At 37.5% G+C, this 22,683-nt stretch overlaps 1 protein-coding gene across 1 annotated transcript in view; it reads right to left on the bottom strand.

The window, feature by feature from the left end:
* The window catches only part of PUDP (pseudouridine 5'-phosphatase), a 70,095-nt gene that overhangs the window by 39,725 nt on the left and 7,687 nt on the right, over positions 1-22,683 (bottom strand). The window contains exon 2 of the mRNA XM_061366512.1: positions 3,962-4,180. Within this exon, the coding sequence (XP_061222496.1) occupies positions 3,962-4,180 (219 nt within the window). The remainder of the gene's footprint in view (positions 1-3,961; positions 4,181-22,683) is intronic.

The following is a 22,683-nucleotide window of genomic DNA, read 5'->3' as shown; positions in this document are numbered from 1 at the left end:
GTCTAGTCTAATCCTATTTCTGAATCTCATGAGACTATGAAAACATAACTTGCAGATTCACACATTACTTTTTTGTCCTAGGACACTGTTTAAAAATGCTATCTGCAATAGTACGTTATCCTTTTACCGAGGACAAAAGCGGACCTGGAAACTATTAACCTACTCTCCACTTGATTGTCTATTAATAAAGAATTCTACCTTCTCAACTTAATACTCTCTGAAAAGTACCTGAGATTCTTCTGGTATCATATACAACTCATTCACCAAATCGATAATTTCATTTTAGTCTAGACATACTGAAATGTACATGGCCACGGAAAAAAACAGTACTAACATGTAAGTACTAAATTTTACACAGTTCAGAACCTCTTACATCTGTGTTGCTGACTTTCTGATAAAAGCATTTTTGGGTTGCAAATATTTAGGACTTAATGCAAAGGCCAAATTTGAAATGAGCCAAACAGACAGCATCATTCCCAGTTTTCAGCTGACTAATCTCTAGGGGTTACAGGCTCACACAGCCCTGCATGGATGGACTCAGTAATTTCCTACCATTAAAACAATAAGGAAAATAAAAGATAACATGGTAGGAACTCTGTTTAACAGTTAAGGATACAACGTGAATCAATGAAGCAATAGCTAAATAAGCTGGACTGCTGGTTGAATGAAACTGTTCAAGAAATATATATATATAACTTTAGCATGAGTTGCCATTGGAACTGAACTGGGGTTCTTTTTTCCTCTTGTTTTGCCATTTCTGACTGGCTTCATTTGGTACTAAAACTGAGCTATGAAACTAGCTCCTCATGTCTGCAAGAGACAGCCAACTGTACTTTAACTGGAAAATAGCTCACACATCACATTCTGCAGTGGCTAAACAGGAGCTGCCACAGAGAAATCCCAGCTATCATGAAAATAACCCAGGAATGGAAAATGTTTGAAAGGTATATATAACCACACTGTAGCTGTGGATGTGTGCTTTGTGGTAATGATGAGTCAAAACCCAGAAACTGCTATGAAATTATGGCATTAATTTCATGATTCTGACATGATTATAGTAACTGTTGGCAGCTGTGTAACTTGGAGTTACATTTTTCTGGGGGTTTGGGGTTTAAGCTAAGCAAGAGCACATGGATACACGTACAGGTAAACATACATATGCACGGTTTTCTTCTGCTCCACTTGTCACTCCTTACTCTTCTGATAATCCACTTCCCTGCAATGTAGTACTGCATTTGCAGAAACTGAAAGCCTGCTATGTTACTCTCACAAGGAACAATGTCTATACTCTGACAGAAATATTTAGAAAAGCAGATATATCCTCTTCATAGATTAAATCTGTATTTTGACCACAGATTTTGACCTAATATATTGAAGCTTGTCAGTCAGTTCAGCCATACTGAAATAGTCAAAATTCCATTTCCAACTCCTAATGCCTCAGAACTCTTGTACATTAAGTGGCATGGCTGTGCTATAGCCCATCAGGCAAAGAACTGCCTTGCTAATTGAATCGTGTGCTGCCAATATTCATACAACTTCCACACCACCCTTAACCATCACTGGCATACCTGTCAAATACTTGACTTGGGAATTAACAGAGTTACCATCACTGGCAAAAATACGTGCACAACTCATTCTATCCCCAGAAATAAGTGCTGCTTTGTTTGACTCAGTTCTTCAAACATAGCTGGTCATCATTCAGCACAGCTCCCCACCAAACCAAATTCAAATATTATTTTTTTGGAAAACAGTACAAATTGATTGAAAAAGCAGAACCTCACTTGCCTCTTAACTCTCAGAAGATGGCTGGAGACTCAGCACAACCATCATCTCTACACCATAAGTATGAAAATAAATCCTTGCTTTCCTATATTTACCTGTAACTATATGAAAGACCAATTTAGTCAGAGAATATTGTGAACTCTGAACGTTACACCACCATCTTACATCTTCCATAACACATGCATGAAGTCCATTCTTAATTAAAGAATACAAAGAAAACAAACAAGGATTATGTTAACAAATATCCTCAGAAGACACAAAAGAACAGAAGAAAAGTATCAGAATAAAAAACCTGGCTATCAGAACAGGTCAGTCCTTAACTAAATAGTAAGTAGCTGGAGCCACTTCTTTTTTAGACTATTAGCTTATATCAACCTGGTTTTCTCAAAATTCATGGCAATTGATCTTATGTCTTGTATGCTGCTACCAAATAAAGCATAGAACTCATTACTTCAGTAACCAAGGCTGCCTTTGCTCCCCAGAATAGCCAGTGAGCATAAAGTATTTAAGTTCACATAAATTCTGCTTTAGAAAATAGACTGAAGAAAGTTATCACATGTATTTAGTTAAACTGAAAAGACAATTAGTTCAACAATTCTGGCGATGATAAAAACGTTTACTTGCTTGTGCCAGTAAGTATTCTGCTTGTTCCATCTGTAATAGCCCAGCTTCAGCAAGCCCAGAATTCACTTTCTGAAGGCAGGAAGAGAACAAAACTTCATGTTCCTTTGGCTAATCTGTTCCATCACCTCTCTGCAACTCTGTTCAAGCCAGCTGAGCCACATTATCACAATCCCTAGCAGGCACAGAATATCCACTTAACGGCATCTATTATGTGTGCTGTCACTTTACAGTGACTCTTCTCTATGCCTCCTTACATTTCATCCAGTCTGTCCATCTGGCATTTTCTAAACCCAGACTAGGTTTTGTTTGGTTTTTTTTGCAAAAGATATAGCTGCAAAGTTAGTCCCAGAAGTTTGACTCAAAAAAAGTAAAACACATCCCTCAAATCCTTCTTGTTTTCTCAGGCTTAAAATTTTAAGTGGATCTGTAAGTAAGAAAGATGCAATCTGAAAAATCTTGAATACAAGAGAGATAATTAAATTGGCTGCACAAAATACTCTAGTTTTTAAACTGCCTAAAATTTTTACACATTTTATTTTTGCTGCTATTTATTAATTCCTAACACATCACGTATTTTTAACTTTCATCCCCTAATGCATTATGAAACTAGGCGTAAAAAAAAATCTAAAAATTAAATCATTAAGGTGATGTAGAGATTGTCAGAACGCACACATTCAAAAAGTTGTAAGCTAGACTTGTTATAATGACATGTAGCTATTTCACTTCTAATACTTATTTTTAATCCTCCCCCTCTCCTAACTCCTTTTTTTTTTTTTCTTCAAAAATTATTGACATTTGCTCCAGGAAGCTTAACACTGAACAAAAAGTTAACAGCAATCATACCTTTAGGTATCGCTTGTCTTGGATGGCTGAAGATTCTTCTCTAAGCATTTCAGATACAAATGTAACGCAATATAAAAGTATGAGTTCACACCACGGATAAGATTCATCCTTTTGCTTATCTTGAGGTACCCTGTTTAACCGACTCATTTGGGCTTCCCACACTGATTAATGGCATATATCTTCAGAGGTGATGAAATTTACCTGCCTTAGGATAACCTGAGAAACCTTCCCTCTCTCTTGACACACACTGGGCTCAGAAACCATGCTTAAATTTCAGTGTCCAGGTTAGGCAAGATTAAACCCAGCTGAAAGAACACATGGGCTCACACATTTGCCTGAACATTTAAAAGTGTATTTGTACTTCTCTCATAGCCAGAGAAAACTAATTTTCTGAATTAAACAGTCGACAACAATTATAAAGAATGACTGGTTTAGAAAACAGAATTCATGCACACTTACCTTTTTTCTTCTTTTAAAACATACAGAAAAAAATGCTGTTCTCCAAGTAAACAAGAAAAAAAAAAATTCAGTACCCTTTAACAGGTAAAATATCTCTTTAACAGGTAGATTTGAGTAATATTTGCTGAAACAAGAGTGATGTAACATAATCTGTAAGTGAAACTGGTTTTTGGAAGGCAGATTAAAAATTTCTACTTTGGTTAGCATTTATGTAATTCCATAAACAACAAATAAACATTGAAAAGAAACATACCTGGCATCAATTCAGCAGTATGGAATATCTTCTCCTGCTTAATTTGACTTTCATGTAGTAACTCCTCTTTGGTTAGTGGAAGATCTAGAACATCTCGAATAATCTCTGCCGCTTCTGTGCCTTTTTTCCCCATGACCAAGGATTTCACATCCCAGGTATAGGACTTTCCAAAACTGCCACAGATCTCTTCGAACACTACTGAATAGAGACGCTCAGTATCTGCCAAAACCACCAAACAAACAAAAAAACAAACCGCAAAAGATTAAAACCGTGTACAGCCAGCTGAGCAGCCAATCTTACAAGAAGGCTCACATAAATGGTGACAATGAACAGCCAGGAGTCAGAGGGCCTAACAAAGTGGACAGAACTTCCTCCCTTTATTTGTAGAGGGGAGGTCGGACTTCTAAGATCACCTCAGATGTACCTAGGATTATCAAGCCTTCACTTCTGCATTAAGAACAGATTACAAAGCGTCAGAACAAAGAACTATCTGGATCTGCTCTTTCACCACCTTTCTTTACTGTACAGGTTATCAGCAATATCTCAATCAAAATACTCTGTTCTTTGCTTGAGAAATAATAGAAGGGAAGGAAATCTGGTACTTGGAGAATGTCATTATGTTTTTTTAATGTAAATTAAAACCAAAAAAGATTTAATTGTTCATGAGTATCTTTGACTGGAAGCTTCAGAGTGCCTTCAAAGATACTACAGTCATTTTTATAGTACTGCTGGCACCTCTGCATTTACATGTGATTACCCAAGCAGAACACACCCACTTGTATTTCCAGGGGGTTTCTCACAAGAGAAAAATTCAGGTTAAATTTTGCCTGTGAAACTATCATCTTTTATGTCAAAGGTGATTTTAGTTTTCAAACTTTTTTTTTTTTTTTACACAATCTTTCCTGTCTTTAAAAAAAGAAGGTCAATAAGGTTTATTTAACACTAAAACAGAGCCTAAATTCCTTTCAACTCTTGGTTTCATTTCATCAAAGATCTTGAACAGTGGCTTTTCTACCTATCTGTTTATCCTTTCAAGTAGTTTCCTCCGAAACTTCAGCTACTGCTGTTAACCATGCTTTAATTTATTTCTCATGCATGTCTTTGCCTTCTGTATCTCTCAAGTTAAATTTATTATCATATTAGCAATGAAAGGCACAATCAAGGAAAGAAAGCAGTTGCTCTTATGAGATTTATTTAGAGCAATTAGGGACTTCACTTATCAACATGTCCTTTGCCATGTAAAAATATTTTTCATAGGGAAAATAACGTAGACAGACAGTGCCTCACTTTCTGAATACATAAAAGGTATACAACAGAGTTTAAACTTCAACATACATACTATGAGGACAACTGGAAAAAGAGAGCAGATCCCATGACTACAATATATGCAAATATCTTTCCTGCAGTCTGACAAATGCTTACTGCTTAACCACAGTAATCTGTTTGTCCTGCGATCAGCAGATGATTCTGATGTGAAATCAAATGGGAAACATAGGGGCCGTTTTCCATCTTTGTACCTACCATCATGTGAGCACACAGCAGTGCAGAAGACACACTCTGTTGCCTGCCAGAGTGCTCTTTTCCATGTTCCCCTTCAGTAACCAGAAGGGACGCTGAGCCAAATGATCAGCTAAGGACCCAATGTACTTGCCTGGATGGCTTAACAGGGTAGCACATGTTTCTCAAAACCCTCTTACCTTAAAAATGAAAGGAAAAGTAATAGCATCTCTATTATTCCTTGCAAATGCTTCTAAAACAACACTTACTGAAAAAGAGTCATCTTGGAGACCCTGAAACACACAGCAAAGATACAACAGCAGAAACACAAGCAACTGAGCTTCGAAAGGTGTTAAGCTGGCTAACACCAGGAAGGAAAAAAAAATAAACAAGCAAACAAATACTCAAGTTTGCTTGATACTGCCAGGTGGTAGTCTCTGTGAGCTGAAAAGGCAAATTAAGAATACAGTGTTTAAAATTTCACAGTTTTGGTTTTTTTCCTGATACACTCATTTTTCTTCTGTATCCCAGGCTTACTAGGTGAAGGACATAAGATTCTTACTTTAAAATTGAAACTGAAAATTAATCCTCATTTTATTAAGTAATACAAGCTACACAGAAACAAAACACAGAATCAAAGAGTCTAACTGTAGAACATTAACATTTTCCTATAGGTGTCTATGATAACTCCATGTTAATCTGTTTGAAAGACTCATCTGTATAGCTAAAGATACTCAATTTAACAGCCTTCTGCATTTTAAACAACACATATCAGACTTGTGAACAGACTTTTCTTTCCTTCTTAAAGAAATGCTGAACCATGTACAGATTGTGGACCTAAGAATAATCTGCAATTAGCCAACTGAAGAGCACTATTGTGTGCAGTTCTGGTGTCCTCGACATAAAAAGGACATGGATCTGTTGGAACAAGTCCAGAGGAGAGCCACGAGGATGATCTCTGGATGGACTGGAGCCCCTCCCGTATGAAGATAGGCTGAGAAAGTTGGAGCTCTTCAGCCTGCAGAAGAGAAGGCTGCGTGGAGACCTCATAGCAGCCTTCCAGTATCTGAAGGGGGACTATAAGGATGCTGGAGAGGGAATCTTCATTAGGGACTGTAGTGACAGGACAAGGGTTAACAGGCTAAAACTTAAACACAGGAAGTTTGGATTGGATATAAGGAAGGAGTTCTTTACTGTAAGAGTGGTGAGGCACTGGAATGGGTTGCCCAGGGAAGTTGTGAACGCTCCATCCCTGCCAGTGTTCAAGGCCAGGTTGGACGATAAACTATTCTATGATTCTATGACTCTATCCTATTCATACTGAGTTAGAACTTACTTTTCCCAGTGCTGAGGAAAAAAAACCAAAACAAACAACAGGTAAAACAAACAAAGCCCAACTAAACTGGTCAACACACCATAACTGATCACTGCCTACACTTAATTCAAATGTATGTTAGTCTCACATACTACTCAAGTATTTAAAGCAACATAAATACTTAAACAAGCAGGATGTCAGAAAGCCTTCTTTCCTTCCCTCTCCTTATTAATTATCCATTAAAGGAATTGGCTTACAAAACCTCCAACTTTTCTTTCAAAGCAAGCACTTTCATTCTGCCTGAAGTCGTATCATTTGGACTCTGGACACTAACATGACTGCAATGAAAATTACGATTATCTCAAGATTCATGACCTCTTGTAAGATTCTACACATTTGTAATTCTTGAGGAAAAAAAAAAATAAAAAATTCTCATGATTGGATGACAAAAGCATAGATATGGATGTTTTACTTTCTCAAATAGACGTGTTCCACTACAGTGCATGGATAAAAACTGAAAACTGGGGGGAAGGGATAATTCAAATATTCAAATAATACATACACACAGACCTCAAAATCTCCAATTGGAGTCTGACACTACTACTGCTGAAAAAGCTGCCTTTCCTACATACTTGATAAGAACATATGTTCCTTTTGACTGAAGAAAAAGGAAAACGTGTATGTCCCCCTTATGTTAAGACAGCAGTAAATAAATACTAAATAATGATACAAATTCAAGACTTATTATTCCTATTGAAACAGAGAAATCTAAAAAAAAGTGCTTAACAAATACAAGGTAGGCTAGCTTTTTGCCATTGTAACAAGAAATAAAACACACTTGATTGATCAGAATTTAACTGAAATTACAAATTGTAATTTCAAGCTACTAGAAACCTGATACAAAAACAAATTAAATCTAATGCACACACGTAAACGTAACACACCAATGATAGGAAACAAGAAAGAGGAATTAGAAGTTCAATTCAAGCACATAATTATAGGCACCTACTGGTATCTTAGACACTGTAGTATGTCCAAGATATCCACATACAGCTGATATTAAAAATAGTAACAGGGGCAAGAATTACACCTTACCGCACAAGCAGTCGGATGCCCTTCAGCATCTCAAGTGGTAATAAACACATACATTTTAGCAAGTGAATCCAGCCCCAGCTGCTAGCCCCCATCAGGAATACAAGCTGAGAACACAACAGGACACATGCCTGGCAGTGGCCTGGTCTAACAAGGAAGGAAGAGCAAGACTTAGCTCCTGAAATTTGCAGTAAATGTATAACCTCAGCTTTATTCTCTTCTGCCTTTTAAAATATTCTTCATCTTTCTAGCTCTAGGCCCTTGATGTATCTTTCACATGGACATAATCAGCACGATATACTGTCTATCCACTCACTACATTTCACTGGGAATGAGTAATATTTATTCCCTAGCCACATATCATCTTCTAGTCATTTTTATAGCAACCCTTCTTCTATATAAAAAACACAGTCAACTCAACTAGTGCTGTTTACAGTATGCAAAAGCCAGCCACAATAAATACAAATAAAGTGACAAGAATGACAGAGGCGTAGGATTACTCAATTTGTGATCTGGCAAAAAAAATATGCTGACGTATATTCAGAAAAACCTCCAGGTCACTTGGCATCAGACCAGAATGCGTAACTGGAGTGTATGGTCTGCCCAAGTCACTGCGGAGTCAGAATTAATGTGCAGGTCTACCTAGGTTGGGGGTACAGCAAGCATCAAGGTAGCATCTAAACTTCAGCTTTATCAATCACTTACTTACATATGAAAACATCTTAAAACAGAAGATTATGATTCATGAATATGGAAGTTGATTTTTTGAGATCTAAATTTATTAAAATTATGAATTTATTAAAGTCCTGAATTTATTTAAATTATGCTATTGTAATTCTAAAATAGTTAATCAAGAAGATGGGATTAGTAGGCATGAAAGCTTATTTTAGCTATTGCTCATCTGAATCATTAGTTCTGAGTTCTTTGAATAACCCATCTCGTCTTTGCATCAAGCGTGCCAGATGAAATATACCTCTGATTTATCCTTCTGCTAGGAATCTAAACAGAACTGTAATTGTGTACATTCAATATAATCCAGTGAGTCAAAATTGGATCCTGGACACCTAAGATCTTTATTTTGATAAGGACAGAGAAATGGTTTAAGGGAAGAATTTTACTTCAAGCAATAGCTTTCTTGTGTCCATACCTGTAATGCAGATTTCTGTCCATGTGTAAAACAGAACCATCTTCAGTAATCAATTTAGCCAAATGCAGACACAATTAGTCATTTTCACCAAGATTTTAGCCCAAGATTTGAGAAAATCTTACTAGAGTTTGTCAACATCAATACTGACTGAACACACAGATGACTGATTTCGCTTTCGTTTCAGTCTTTCATAATATTCCTTAATCTCTTTCGGATATGCAATAATGTAAGATGCCATACAAATTACTGAAATGCTTATTTGGGGTACAGGAAATAAATATAATTATAAACCAGAATTTGGCTTATAATTGGAAACGGAAATTTTGCTTTTGTTTTTGCTACTTGACAGTGGCATCTAGCACAGTACAAAGTTTTAAATTGCAAACAAATCTATGCAAATGTTGAAAAGGTGGGGGCAATCATCATTCCACAAAGTACTGGACGCTTCCTCTACTCATGGAATTATAGTAATCATAATTACATTTTCAATTTTTCTCATTTCCAGATTTAAATGTAATACATGCCATTGTGTGTTTATTCGTCCATTATATCAATCAGTGTTAAAGAACAAAGGATTTAAACACAGTAATGACAAAAAACACAGTGACAGTGATTTCCCATTAGAAAGACTAACTTTGTCAAGTCCTTTGTATCATATTTAGAACTGACTCAGTGGTGCTCATGCCCACCTACTTCAGCATCGGCAAAATCATGAGCTCACAGTTCTCTTCCCTCTCTCTCCAGCATACAGAAGCCATGGCTGATAAGCTCACTGACCACTTGTGTCGTTTGTGAGATTGAGGAGTCTAACAAATGCTGAAGCACTGCATGCAAGCCAGGGAATGGATGTCACAGTAAGTCTCTCTGCTCTAGAGATCTGTTACCAAGCCTGCAACTCTACCACCCCTGTTCCCACAGGCAGTACATGCTCTTTGCTTGTTCGATTACACAAATGAACCAATTCTTGAAATATCCATACAACTGAGGATATGAGTATCAAACAGTGACACATTCACCACATTTCCACATGTGGACTATTACAAAGTTTAGGGAACAACATTACCAAAATAAAACCTACGTAACTATTCAGAAATTTTTAAGATCTGCTAGTGATTTTGGTAAGCTGAGAAGAGTGGAAAACCAATGGCTTCTGATAAACAAACTTAGAATAGAACACAGAATATCCTCTCAACCTAAAGAATAAATTAAGGTATTAGTATCTACTGTTTATCAATTACAGCTCTGTATCAAAAAAAAAAATTAAGAAGAAAATACATTATGACAAACTACTGAAACATAAAAATACAACAGTGTGATAAAAAAGTTACTGAGGGAGCAATAGACTACACCACTGAATAAAGCATGGTGCGTTCTTTTTCTATCTTTACCATTTCTTTCAGAGACTTTCCCCTTGTGGTACCAGCAGCCAAGCAAGACAGACAAAACCAGTATAAGCAATGCAAAAGACTACCAACTATATGACTGTCACTGGAACAGGTCTGAGATGGCAAAAAATAGTTTAAATCACACAGAAGCACTGAAGACTTACAGCTGAAGGCTCCTGAGTTAACAAAATGACCAGTAAAAAGGAGAATATGGAAATTTTTTTTTTAATAAACATTCTTTAGCAGACAACTAGGAATCTGTGGCAAAAGGTCAATCTTCTAGTTCTCTCCCAACACCCTTCCATTCACACCTTCACACTGTGAAAACCAGTTTAAAAATGCATGAGTACAGTTACCTCTTATGGCTAGGAGGAGGAAAAAAATCAGTTTAACAGCTGACCTCAAAATCACTTACAGCAGCTTAGCAAGAGTGGGGATGAGGAAGGTAGGCAGCAAAAATCACTTTCTACACAATAGCCTAGGTGTTACAGCACTAATCCAGAAAATGAGACTTAGCCTTTCAATCTACCCTATAAGGGCCTGAGCCCACTTCTCTAACATTCCATGAGATTTTTTTTATGCTAGTTATATAAATATATACATGCACACACATACATATAATTTATATGTTTGGATACACATATATAAAGCATATAAATATGTATTTATATGTATATAGATGTATATACTGTGTATATAGTATTGTGTTTTAAAGGCAAAAGAATGTCTTTTAAAGAATAAAAAGAATAAAACTCAGATGAGTGCTAGCCCGTGAATACAAATTAACCTGAAACCTGTTAACCTAAAAGCTCATTAAATGGAGGTTGGCTCAAACCCCTTATCAGAGAAGGCGCCCTGAGGAGATAAAGAACAGGAATGTCCAATTCTTTGCTGTAGTATTCACCAATTTCTTCCAAATGAACTTGCTTATAAAAAAAAAAACCACAAAAAACTAAATCCAAAGCTATCACCTTACAAAGACGCCCACCTCAGTCACTGTCACAGAAGGAAAAAAAAAAGCACTGCTTTTATGCATGCTCAACCAAAATATTTAAGACATGCCTAAATTTCGATGCATGCATTGCTGATGTACCCAACCAGGCAGACTTAAATGAAGTCTGCCCCAGCAAACCAAAAGAAATGCTGCAGCAGTATTCATGTCTTGTACCTTTCAACTGATCTACTCTCATGAACAGTACCACTTAAGCTCACCCTATTGTTACCTAGAAGTTAAATGAAAGTAAAGCCTCTATTAAAATAAATAGCAAGCAACAAATCATAATCTAGTTATAAAGAGCAGGTTATTAAGTAAACCATTTTATGTGATTGATAAACCATAAATTCCAAAGATAATGGGAAAAAAACAAAACCACCCACTCTATAATTGCTAAAAGTTACAATTACTACTTCAAATTTTAGTAATGATTTGCAAATCATTGTATTTTTGATTAGCACTTAGAAAAATTCACTGAAATGATCCATTATTCATTTTAGTAGGGAGCAGGTAGAAATCCGTTATGGAGCTTTAATTTTTGCTAATCTATTTCATTTTTTCTGTTGTACTACAATATTAACATAAGTACACTCCCAAGATATAGGAGTATGCTACATGATGATTACTTCACTAAGTCCAGAGAAGCACACTGCCACTGGCTAACTTGTTCGAAGTGCTGTCAATCTGTTTGCCCTTCTCTGATATTAGACTTCCTGCCATGAATTCCAGTTATTGCTAACAGGCTTAAAAAGAAAGTAAATTTGGTGCTCCAAAAGTAATAGCTGCATAGAACTGGTCCCAAATGAGTATCACCTATTTTCCCCTCTGGGCTTATATTACTGTGAGAATTCTTCAATGGCAGCGAGAGGAAGCCAATTTCTCATTTTATATGCGCAGAAACATTTTACTTCTATGGGGAAGGGAAGAAGCTTCTCAACAGATTCAAAAGGATTTTAGTTTACATTAATACAGCAGGCCTATCTTAATGCTATCTTGTGTTCACATATGCACCTTATCCTTCTTTTTAATGTGTCAGGGAAGAAACAGTCCACAAATAAACCATGCAAACACTCTTCTTATGTGGAGCTGTAAACAAATACTCCACCATCAATACAAAATAGCACATGAAAAAGTAAAGAGAAACTCATATTTCAATTTCAGAGCATGAGGGAATCCATCTTTCTACTATATATGACTTAATTTAAAACATTCTAAAACTGTACTTATTAAATATCTACTTTGCAACAGCATCTCACTAGTTTAAAAATAGAAAAGCTGTTTATTCACAGAAACTGCCCGACACACTTTGTTAGACATTCACATAGGCCCTTAACCATTAAAAACAGACCTATGCAAATATGATGCCTATACAATCCTGCTTGTTGGGCTTATATTACAAACGTAAGGCTAACAGACACAGCTTCTTAGTATGTGTACCACAAGGCCCAAGTCAGGTAATAGTTACACTGTCATTAGCATACAAGCTACTGTAAAAAGGCAACAGCATTATACAAGGAATGTTCTCATCCAAAGGAACAATTAATAGCACATTCACAAGTTAGTCCTTCACCAAAGGGGTATCTCTTTTTTTTTTTATACATTGCTGACAACACACAGCAGCAGTTCACTGACCTGAGGAATGCAAAACAATGATTGAAAAGTTGTTTTGAAATAAGATGTTTCAAGGCACTTGGAAAGAACTACACAAGGTAGATGAAACCAAAAGGGTCACTATGTTATTCAAGTCAGCTAAACAATAACCAAATACATATTCTTAGTAAGTTTGCGGCAGGTTGACCCTGGCTGAACACCAGGTGCCCACTAAAGCTCCTCTATCACACTGCTCTTCAGCTGGGTGGGGAGAAAATATGTAACTAAAAGCTCCTGGGTCAAAATAAGGGCAGGGAAAGATCACTCACAAATTACCGACACAGGCAAAAAAGACTCAACTTGGGGAAATTAATCTATTACCAATCAAGTCAGTGTAGCATAATGAGAAATAAATACTAAATCTTAAAACACCTTCTTCCCAGGCTTAAATCTACTCCTAAATTCTCTACTTCACGCTGCCAACAGTACAGTGTGATGGGGGTTCTGGTCAGTTTATTCCACATCGTCTCTGCTACTCTTTCCTCCTCACAGGGAGGAGACTCCTATTCTTTCCCTGCTCCAGTATGGGGTCCCTCCCATAGCAGACAGACCTCCATGAACTTCTCCAGCATGAGTCCTTCACAGAGTTCTTCATGAACTGCTGCAACATGGGTCCCTCCCATGGGGTGCAGTCCTTCAGGAACAGACTGCTCCAGCGTGGGTCCCTTCCATGGGTGCAACCCTTCAGGAACAGACTGCTCCACTGTGGGTCACCCACAGCTCACAAGTTCTGCAGCAAACTTGCCCCAGCGAGGGCTCCTCTCTCCATGGGGCCACATGACCTGCCAGGAGCCTGCTCCAGCATGGGTTTCCCATGGGGGTCACAGCCTCCACTGGGCATCCCCTACTCTGGCATGAGGTTCTCCATGGGCTGCAGGTGGAGGTCTCCTCACTGTGGACCTCCATGGGTTCCAGGGGCACAGCCTGCCTCACATGGTCTGCATCACGGGCTGTAGGGTAATGTCTTCTGGAGACTGGAGCACCTCCTCTCCTCCTTCTGCACTGATCTGGGTGCCTGCAGGTGTCTGTTGTTTTCACATATTCTCACTCCCCTCTCTGTCTGGTAGTTATACTGCTCACAGGCTTTTTCTGCCCTTCTTAAATACCTTATGACCAAGGCATTACCACCATTCCTGATGGGCTCAGCCTTGGCCAGTGGGTCTGTCTTTGAGCGGGCTGGCCTTGGCTCTGTTGGACACAGTGGAAGCTTCCAGCAGCTTGTCACACAAGCCAGATCTGCAGCGCCACCGCCTCTCCGCCCCCCCAAACCTGGCTATGCAAACCGAATACAAAGATAGGCTTTCTCCAGGAGGAGCTCAACATGACCTTCCTTGAATAGACTTGCCAGAGCTGCTCTTTTCAACCCACAAACTAAAGCAGCAACAGTAGCAAAAAAGAACAGACGAGAGGGAAAAAAAGGTCAGAAAACTTTACTCCTCCCTCAAAAAAACCTCCAACAAAATGAGACCAAAGATAAAATAATCTTCAATACACCACAGTTCTCTTCTGGTATCAATTTCCTTATTCTCAGAAAGTTTTTGCTTGCCCAGGAGACTCTCCCTCTCTTTCTCTCTCTCTCTCTCTCTCTCTCTCTCTATATATATATATATGCAAATACTTACGTGAGTTGCAAATTCAAGTTGACTTTCAGTGTTACATTTTTCTAAATCACTTTCTGTAATACTGTCCAAAAAGTCAGCTTCCCCAACAGTGGAAACATTACAGAAGATAGAGTGACTTTAATAGAAAAGAAAAACATTACTTTCAAGTGTGGCCTCAGACTATGTTCTAAACTTAATTGCAGCAATGTGTCAAACATGCTACCTCAAACGAAGAGTAAAGAACTACAGATTACTAAAGCTAACCTCTTCCTCCCACTCAAGAGTGCCTAAATTTTTTGAAGTAAATCTGCTGATGGAGTAATTTCTCTGTGGTGCTAACACTAAAGAGGAGAAAACCTAACATTGTTGATGCACTTGATTTTCCAAGAGGACATTTCATCATGGCTGGCCATCTACATAAAGAGAAAAGTGTCAGAAATATTCCAAGACCTAATCACAGTGTTTAACAGCTCTATGCCAAGAACACCAAATCCTAACTAGAACCTAAAATATAAAAAGGAATCAGACTTTGAGATTCATGAGGCAAGTGTGATAGCGCAAAAAGAAAATCATGGTTTATGAGCTGCAATCACTGTTTGTTTGAAAATGTAGATGAAACCCCAAAACCATGGTATACATATCAATTTAAGGGGCTTCCAACATCACATAAGTTTGGACTTCTATGTGGGCAAACCACAGGCTTCTCTGAAGTTGCATGACCTCAGCCCTCACCTCCCATATGGGGCTGAGGATCAGAGTACAGGGCTGTTCTCACAGAGCACTGAAAAACCTCACATAGTGACAGTGAGAGCTGTCCTTCTCCAGACTTAGGCTGGAAGCAGGTCCTAATGAATTCATAGGTCAAACAGCTCACAGCTCAAGAGGAGCAAGACCACTTGGACTGTCACAACTGAGTGTACATGAGCTCCTTTTGTTTCCTAACACCATGGGCAAAGCACAGAGCTACTGGAAGACTGTAGCTTAGACTATAATCACCTTGCTTGTAACTGGCACAATGAAATAAAACCTTATACTTGGCTACAAAAGCTTTTAACTTAGTACAACTGAATCCACTGAGAGATAGCTACCTAAATAACAGAATGGTTTAGGATGGAAAGGACCATCACCTAGTCCAACCCCACTGCACAGGGAGGGATATCTTTCACTAGACCAGGTTGCTTAGAGCACCACCAATGCACAAGGCTTTCCTGGTTCTGAGCTGAAACACCAATTGCGTGCCAGCACCTCAATAGCAGATGCTGTGCACTGAAGACACCTCATATGGGAAAAGAAACTTTTCCTAGTCCCAGGAAATTAAGCCAGTCTACTACTCAGCTATGGTCAGACTGTATCAGTATGAGATCTTTTTATTAAGGTTCTCTAATAAACTGTGACTTACAGAGTTCAGTATGCTATAATACCTGCTTAATATAATTCCTTTTATTTAATTAGCCAAGTATTTACACAGTAATTTTCTGTCCTGCTGCTGAACACTTTTCCTCCAAGTACACGTGTATTTTTGCTGAAAATTTTTAGCCTCTCAGCATATGTGATCTACCTAGTATTAACACTATATACAATCACACTTCAAATAGAGATTATGGTAGCTTTTATTAACTGGTAAATCTTATCACAGAATATTTTGATTTAGGTTTCTGTTGTAAAAATTGTTGTACACAGCTGTGTCATCTGTGTGATCTCAAGATCTGTAGCTCCCATCATATAAAGTCTCTACTTAATGCAGAAGATGCAGACTGATTAGGAAGCCTGAAAACCAAATGCAAATATGAAGCATCAACTACAGTTCCTCTAAGATATGGAGAGGAGACACTTCAAAATTAAACATTTGATGTAAAATACCTGTGAAAGTGTTTCAAATCACCTCAGTTTGAAACCACCCTAGGGGCCTCCATGTGGAAAACATCTCTCTGTTGCACACAAAAATTATTTTGTAAGTGCTACAGAGTACACTTAAAAATTTGGCACACATCAGGTACCTAGAGGTGGATGTACTGGACCCAGTCCTAACTTTCAAGTAAAATATTTTAGCTTTGAAAGCTTTTCTAAGAGTGGCATTTCCTGGCATGGAGCAGGTGACGGAGCACAGATTCACCTCATGTCGCGTGCTTGGATCAAACTTACCTAGTAGTGTTTTAGCACATTATAACAATTATAAACTAGCATGAGGTCTTCAAACATCAAAATCCACTTAACCTAAACTATTAACTATCTCTTGTTTAAAATGGAAAAAAAAAAATAATCACAAAACAGTACCAAGAATGCTTTATAAAAACATACAAAACTTACCCACACTACAATTCTGGAAGAATACAGTGATTACAAACAGGTTCAGACAGAGAATCTCACTAACATGTCAGTGAACCCAATTCACATGAGAAATAGAAAGCTAGAAGAAGACTCTCCAACAGCATCTAGTAACATCATACTTTTAACTATCTCAAAGGAGAGAGGTTGAATCTTATTTTTCTAGAGAGTGGTTCTGGGCATAATGGAAATGTTACGTTATTACTCCATTTTGAGTGTGACAGCTTAAGAGTTACATGAAATGCCGCTGAATAACCTACTAAATGAAATTAAAAAAAATACATGTACAGAGACTCAAGGACTGCAAGAAAATTTAGACCATAATTTCATTCTTCCATAGGATTAATGTGCTAAAAATAAAAACACATATTGGGAACCAAACTAGGAGTCATTCTAGTTTCAATCTTTCTTCCTTCTACCTCAGCTCTGCAAGCCAAGGTCAAAGTTTACATCTTGAGACGCAAGCAGCTTCACTCTCCTGCAGATGGAATTTAGAAAGCTTGACACAGCAGTTTGTTGGAGTGTCCTTAGTCCTACTGCAACAGTGTTTGCAAAAGACAGGCTGGTAAAACATATGCTCAATAATCATATAAGGAGATTTTTTGCTTTATTTTTGTATTAAGAATAGTGTGGCCAACAAGACTAAGGAAGTAATAATCCCCCTGTTATTTGGCAGTGGTGAGGCCACATCTCAAATACTCAAATACTGTCTGGGCCTTCACTACAAGAGATACTGAGTTGCTGTGGCAGGTTCAGAGAAGGGCAGCGAAGCTGGTGAAGGGCTTGGGGCACATCTTAAGAGGAATGACTGAGGAAACTGGGGTTGTTTAGTCTGAAGAAGAGAAGGCGCAGTGGGGACCTTATCACTCTCTGCCTGAAAGGAGGATGGAGAGGAGAGGTGGCTGGTCTCTTTTCCCTAGTAGGCAGTGATAGGACAAGAGGTAACAGCCTCAAGCTGTGCCAGACAAGGTTTAGACTGGATATTAGGAAAACTTTGTTCACTGAAAGGGTGGGCAGGCATTGGAACAGGCTGCCCAGCGAAGTGGTGGAACCACCACCCCTGAAAGTGTTCAGAAAACATATCAATGAGGCCCTTAGTGACATGGTTTAGTGGCGGACTTGCCAGTCCTGGGATAAAAGTTGGAATTAATGAATTCAAAGATCCTTTCCAACCTTGTTGATTCTATAATTCCTTCCCCCCATCTGAAACCTAAGAAAAGAAAACAATAATAATCTAGTAGCCTTTCTGTCTCTACTCACAATTAGGTACAAATCTACTGAAATCAATTAAGTCCTAACAGTACAGGCAAGAAACAATGAAGCTCAGAGTTTCTGAATACATGCATTAGATAAGGTACACATTTCCAATTCCACAGTTACTAACCCGAAATCAGATTCAAAAAAGTAATTTCTTTGCTTCATAGAAACAACTTGCTAACACTCTGCTTATAAACATGAAAATTGTTTTTGAAAGTGCATTGCAGGTGGCTTCACAGTTAGAAAGGGGTGAGAAGTTTAAGGAAATTAGGAAAAAAATCTAGTCTGATCAACACATAACAAGGTGTGGCAAAAAATAACAGCTAGAAACAATTTATGTAAGCATCACTTAGGCAACTATATATGGTAATTATGAAAACAATTATGAACAGCTGTATTCAGCATTATCCAAACAGATCTGATACACAAAATCTAGAATGAAGCAGAATGAAGCAGAAGTTACACCTGAACATGAAATAACTCTGAAAAAATTGCGTTTGTAAGAGACACTGTTCAATACTATCTTCAACTATTGTCCCTGACCCCATTCTGGTAATTTCCTTTTGCTTGGTCTGAACTCAAGCTTACAATCAGCAAAATAAAAAGTATCTGCTTCGTCTGCTGAACATACTGAACTGCGCCACTGGAACTTGAATGAATTTTAGACAAACAGATGAAGTCCTACGGCTATAACTTTTGGCCTATTATGTTTTGAAATTGTTAGAAGAACTGGCATATCCTAGGTGTATAGTTAAACCTGTATATCCAGTTAAACAGGGTAACTGAAGTGTTTCCTAAATGTAAAGAAAAAATAATTAAAAGGTTACATGTTGCAATAATAATAAAACAGCTGGTCACCAAAAGCCTTTCTCTTCTAAAAAGAAGCAAACGCACCACAGGCTGCATCTTTCTAATAGCCTCTGGACAGTAGTTTTCAAATACTTCGAAAACTAAAAATGCAAATATGGTATTCAATCAACAAGCTGAAATACCTTCTTTTTTTTGTTGTTGTCTGAAGAGCAAATCTAACAATGTAAGAATCCAATTGCATGAAACACTGCAATCAAAGAAAACAGAGCTGAACACTGTTGAACATGGTTACAGACTACGCTCTAAAATGTAAAGGGCAGCTTTAGCCACTGAGCTTGTCCTAAGCAAAAAGGTTGGAGGCTTTTTCCTTGGGTTGACACAGTTCATGGTGGTACTGCTAAAAGGCCGTTTGCCTGTCATCATTTCTGTTATGAACTTGTATTTTCTACAGCTTTAAAACTTTACTGGTAATCAAATAAACAAAATGAAATTACACAAGAATTAGAGCTGTTTTCTTCAAGAAAGGGATTTCTTCTGACAGTACCCACTGCCCTAATTATAGACTTCAGAATTTTAACTCCCTCCCATGGAATGTTAGAGGAACTTAAGTAGGTGTTTAACTGGGAATGGGAAGTATCTACAATATTAGTACTGAAGCCATTAATTGTCTCAAAGACTCCATTATAGACAATTCAAGTGGGCAATACATATTTTTCAAAATTAAGACTAACACTAATTACAGTTATACAATATCTGTAATCACTGGTCTTTGTAAACTGTTTCACTAAATATTTAATTTATTCTTCTGGGCCTATATTATCCATAAAACAATTCAGAGCTTGGAGGAAAGGAATAGATAATGTTACTTAAACAGAACTGTAGTCACAGTAGAACACCTGTGTCAACTCCTACCGAAGAAAAGAGCGATATCTGTAAGGTACACCTTATTAAACTTCTGATATTGTACAACACTTATGTATTGGGCACCTTGTAAACACTCATGAATAAAAATATAATATTTCTGAAAGATGTATTTCCATGCTGTGCTCACCTCTAAAGAAATAACAGCATGACAGAACAAAGTTTTGGAGAAGATGTAGTGATAAGCACTATCAAATCAGATCCCAAGTTGAGAAGACTCAGGTAAGATGAGGATTTCAGGACTTCCGTGAGAACAATTTCTACAAAAGGAGGACCAAATCTCAGCTGGGCCTAAACTTAGAGAGTTGTTTGTTTGTTTTCAAAAGCAAGCCTATTTTTAATTTTAAAAAGAAGACTACTTTTAAGAAATAGCAAGGGAGAAAAAGGTAAACATAAGTATACAGGTAGGATCTAACCTAGAAAGAATAAATGGGTACAAACAAAATTTTTCTTATTGTAGCTCGTTTGAAGTCTACTTAGGAATAATGTTAGAACACCTATTTAACAATTTCCTGTACATACAATTAGAATATAAAGCAGAGAACAGAAGCTCACAATTTCAATATGCAAGATACTATGAAGAGAAATGTAAACCAAGTATCTACTGAAAAGCACACAGAGGAAAAGTAGTATTCCACCTTCTTCTTCTTTATATATAAATACAGAAACTTTTAGGTCAAACAGGAATACTTGCTTTAGTTCCCTCGAAAGCTGCAATTGTAACAGAAGGAAGAAAATGAAAACATGAATCTATTCTACGTTAAACTACAGTATTAGAAAAGGGAATAGGTAAAGAGGGGGATAACTTCCATGCTTTTACTATAAATTTTAGAATATAGCTTTTCTTTTTCCCCTCAGTAGAAGCTTCTAAGAACATATAGTCATTTCTTAATTAACTAGGGTAATGAGGAAAGAAAAACCATGGTAATAAACTATCCAGTCATCTTGTATTATTGCCTGGGGAAGAAGCAAATCTGGGGTGGGTTGTTGGGGGTTTTTTTGGTTGTTTTTTTTTAAATCCAACTCCTAGAGCCTAGAGCTTCAATTTTATCTTGTTATTCTACAGTGTTTCCAACTACACATGCTAATTACCTGCTCTCTGTGGCAATTTCCAAAAGACGGAAGAGGAACAGTTCACTTCCTTTTTGAAAAAGGCAAAACCATGATAAACAGGAAACTATGCAAAGTCAATGGTGAGTCAAGCATTTTAAGAACCTACATTTTACAATACTACAATTTGCAAACAAGTGCCAAATAAGAAGTTTAAAGTTCTGGAAGACACAAAACCAGAACACGAACACTACTTCTTGCTCTTTGTTCTTAGGTGTCCTCATTCATGGAAAATTAAGACATCGTAACTAAAAATGGGAGAAGGATAAATAACATAAAAATATGATCCAAAACAATAATAACAACGCAAGTTATTAGGCAGTCGAGTAGCAATTAGATACACTACAATACCTTAGTGGCCAAAATATATTCATTTTCCTGAGATATGTTCCCCATGAAACACTGGTTTTAATTTTTAAAGACTAGAAATTTACTGCATTGTGATATGCTCTTTGTGGTGCCATCTCCCCCAAGCCACAAAGGAAAGAACATTTTGCTAGTCCAATAATATAATAATGCTACAGAGAGGACTGAGTCCCAGCATAAAAATATCAGCTATTTCACATTGTGCAATTTTTTGCAGTAATGGTCTTGTAGCATAATGATGACATATTCCGAAGTTATGTCACTTTATGGGCATGCCTTATTCTACTCTTTTGCCCTTAAGAGACAGGTCAAAGTATCTTTCTGTACATATATTACAAAACAGACCAAAAATTCCTTAACATAAAACATTTTATTCAGATGAAATTATCTCTCCATGTACTCGTGCTCCACCTTAAAACCCACTTCAGATATTCTGATACTCTATAATCCCATTTATTTCATTAAACACACATTATCTTTCATTCCATTCTTATTCAAGTATTAGCGTAACTTTCTTCCTCTTTCTTACAGAGATGTTCTTAAAAAAACAGTACTAGTATCAACTGACAAAACTTCCCAGTCCAACAAACACACTCCCTCTCATGACTGGTCAAATAAGTAATAAGGGTCTATTTGAATATGTACTTTGTGGCAGTTTACATTACACCCAAATGTACTGACTGAAGCAGAACACAATTTTAAAGATATCATGTTCAAAAATATTTCCTAACATGAGTGGACAATTGCACTAAGTACACAGCGACATTGTGAAAGAGAACCTGAGTGAACTAATACTTACAGACAACAGACAACCAGTGCCCAGGAGTGAACAAGAGGGCTGAACTGCTTGAAAGCAAATGCATTCAGTTCAGCACCCACAGGCACTGAGCTGCTGCAAAGGACTGACATGTATCCACCTACCCTTTGGAGAGCAATGGGCTGCTGGACCTATTACACCACCTCAGAGAATGTGTATTAATGAACTGGAAGAACAAGACACTGTATAATGTCATACATACTATACAAAGACAAAGATCATACGTAAATTCCTATGTATGTTAGGTAGAATGACTGGGCTGACAAATAATAAACTGGGCTTTCCTTGCAGTTGTCTTGCGTTATCCTGACACACTGCACATGCCCCAAACTTGCCCAAAATAACCACACACAGGCACAGCAGAGGCAGAAATCCCGGGAGAAAAAAAATAATGTATGGAGTGCAGATACGTAACTTGTGTTCCAAGAAAATCTT

The sequence above is a fragment of the Neopsephotus bourkii genome, unplaced genomic scaffold (assembly GCF_033783945.1).
Source record: "Neopsephotus bourkii isolate Nb327-2 ecotype Australia unplaced genomic scaffold, CSIRO-AGI_Nbou_v1 NB_1346, whole genome shotgun sequence".
NCBI lineage: Eukaryota > Metazoa > Chordata > Aves > Psittaciformes > Psittacidae > Neopsephotus > Neopsephotus bourkii.
Note: the sequence above shows the minus strand (reverse complement) of the source record. Positions and strands in the feature narration are given on the sequence as shown.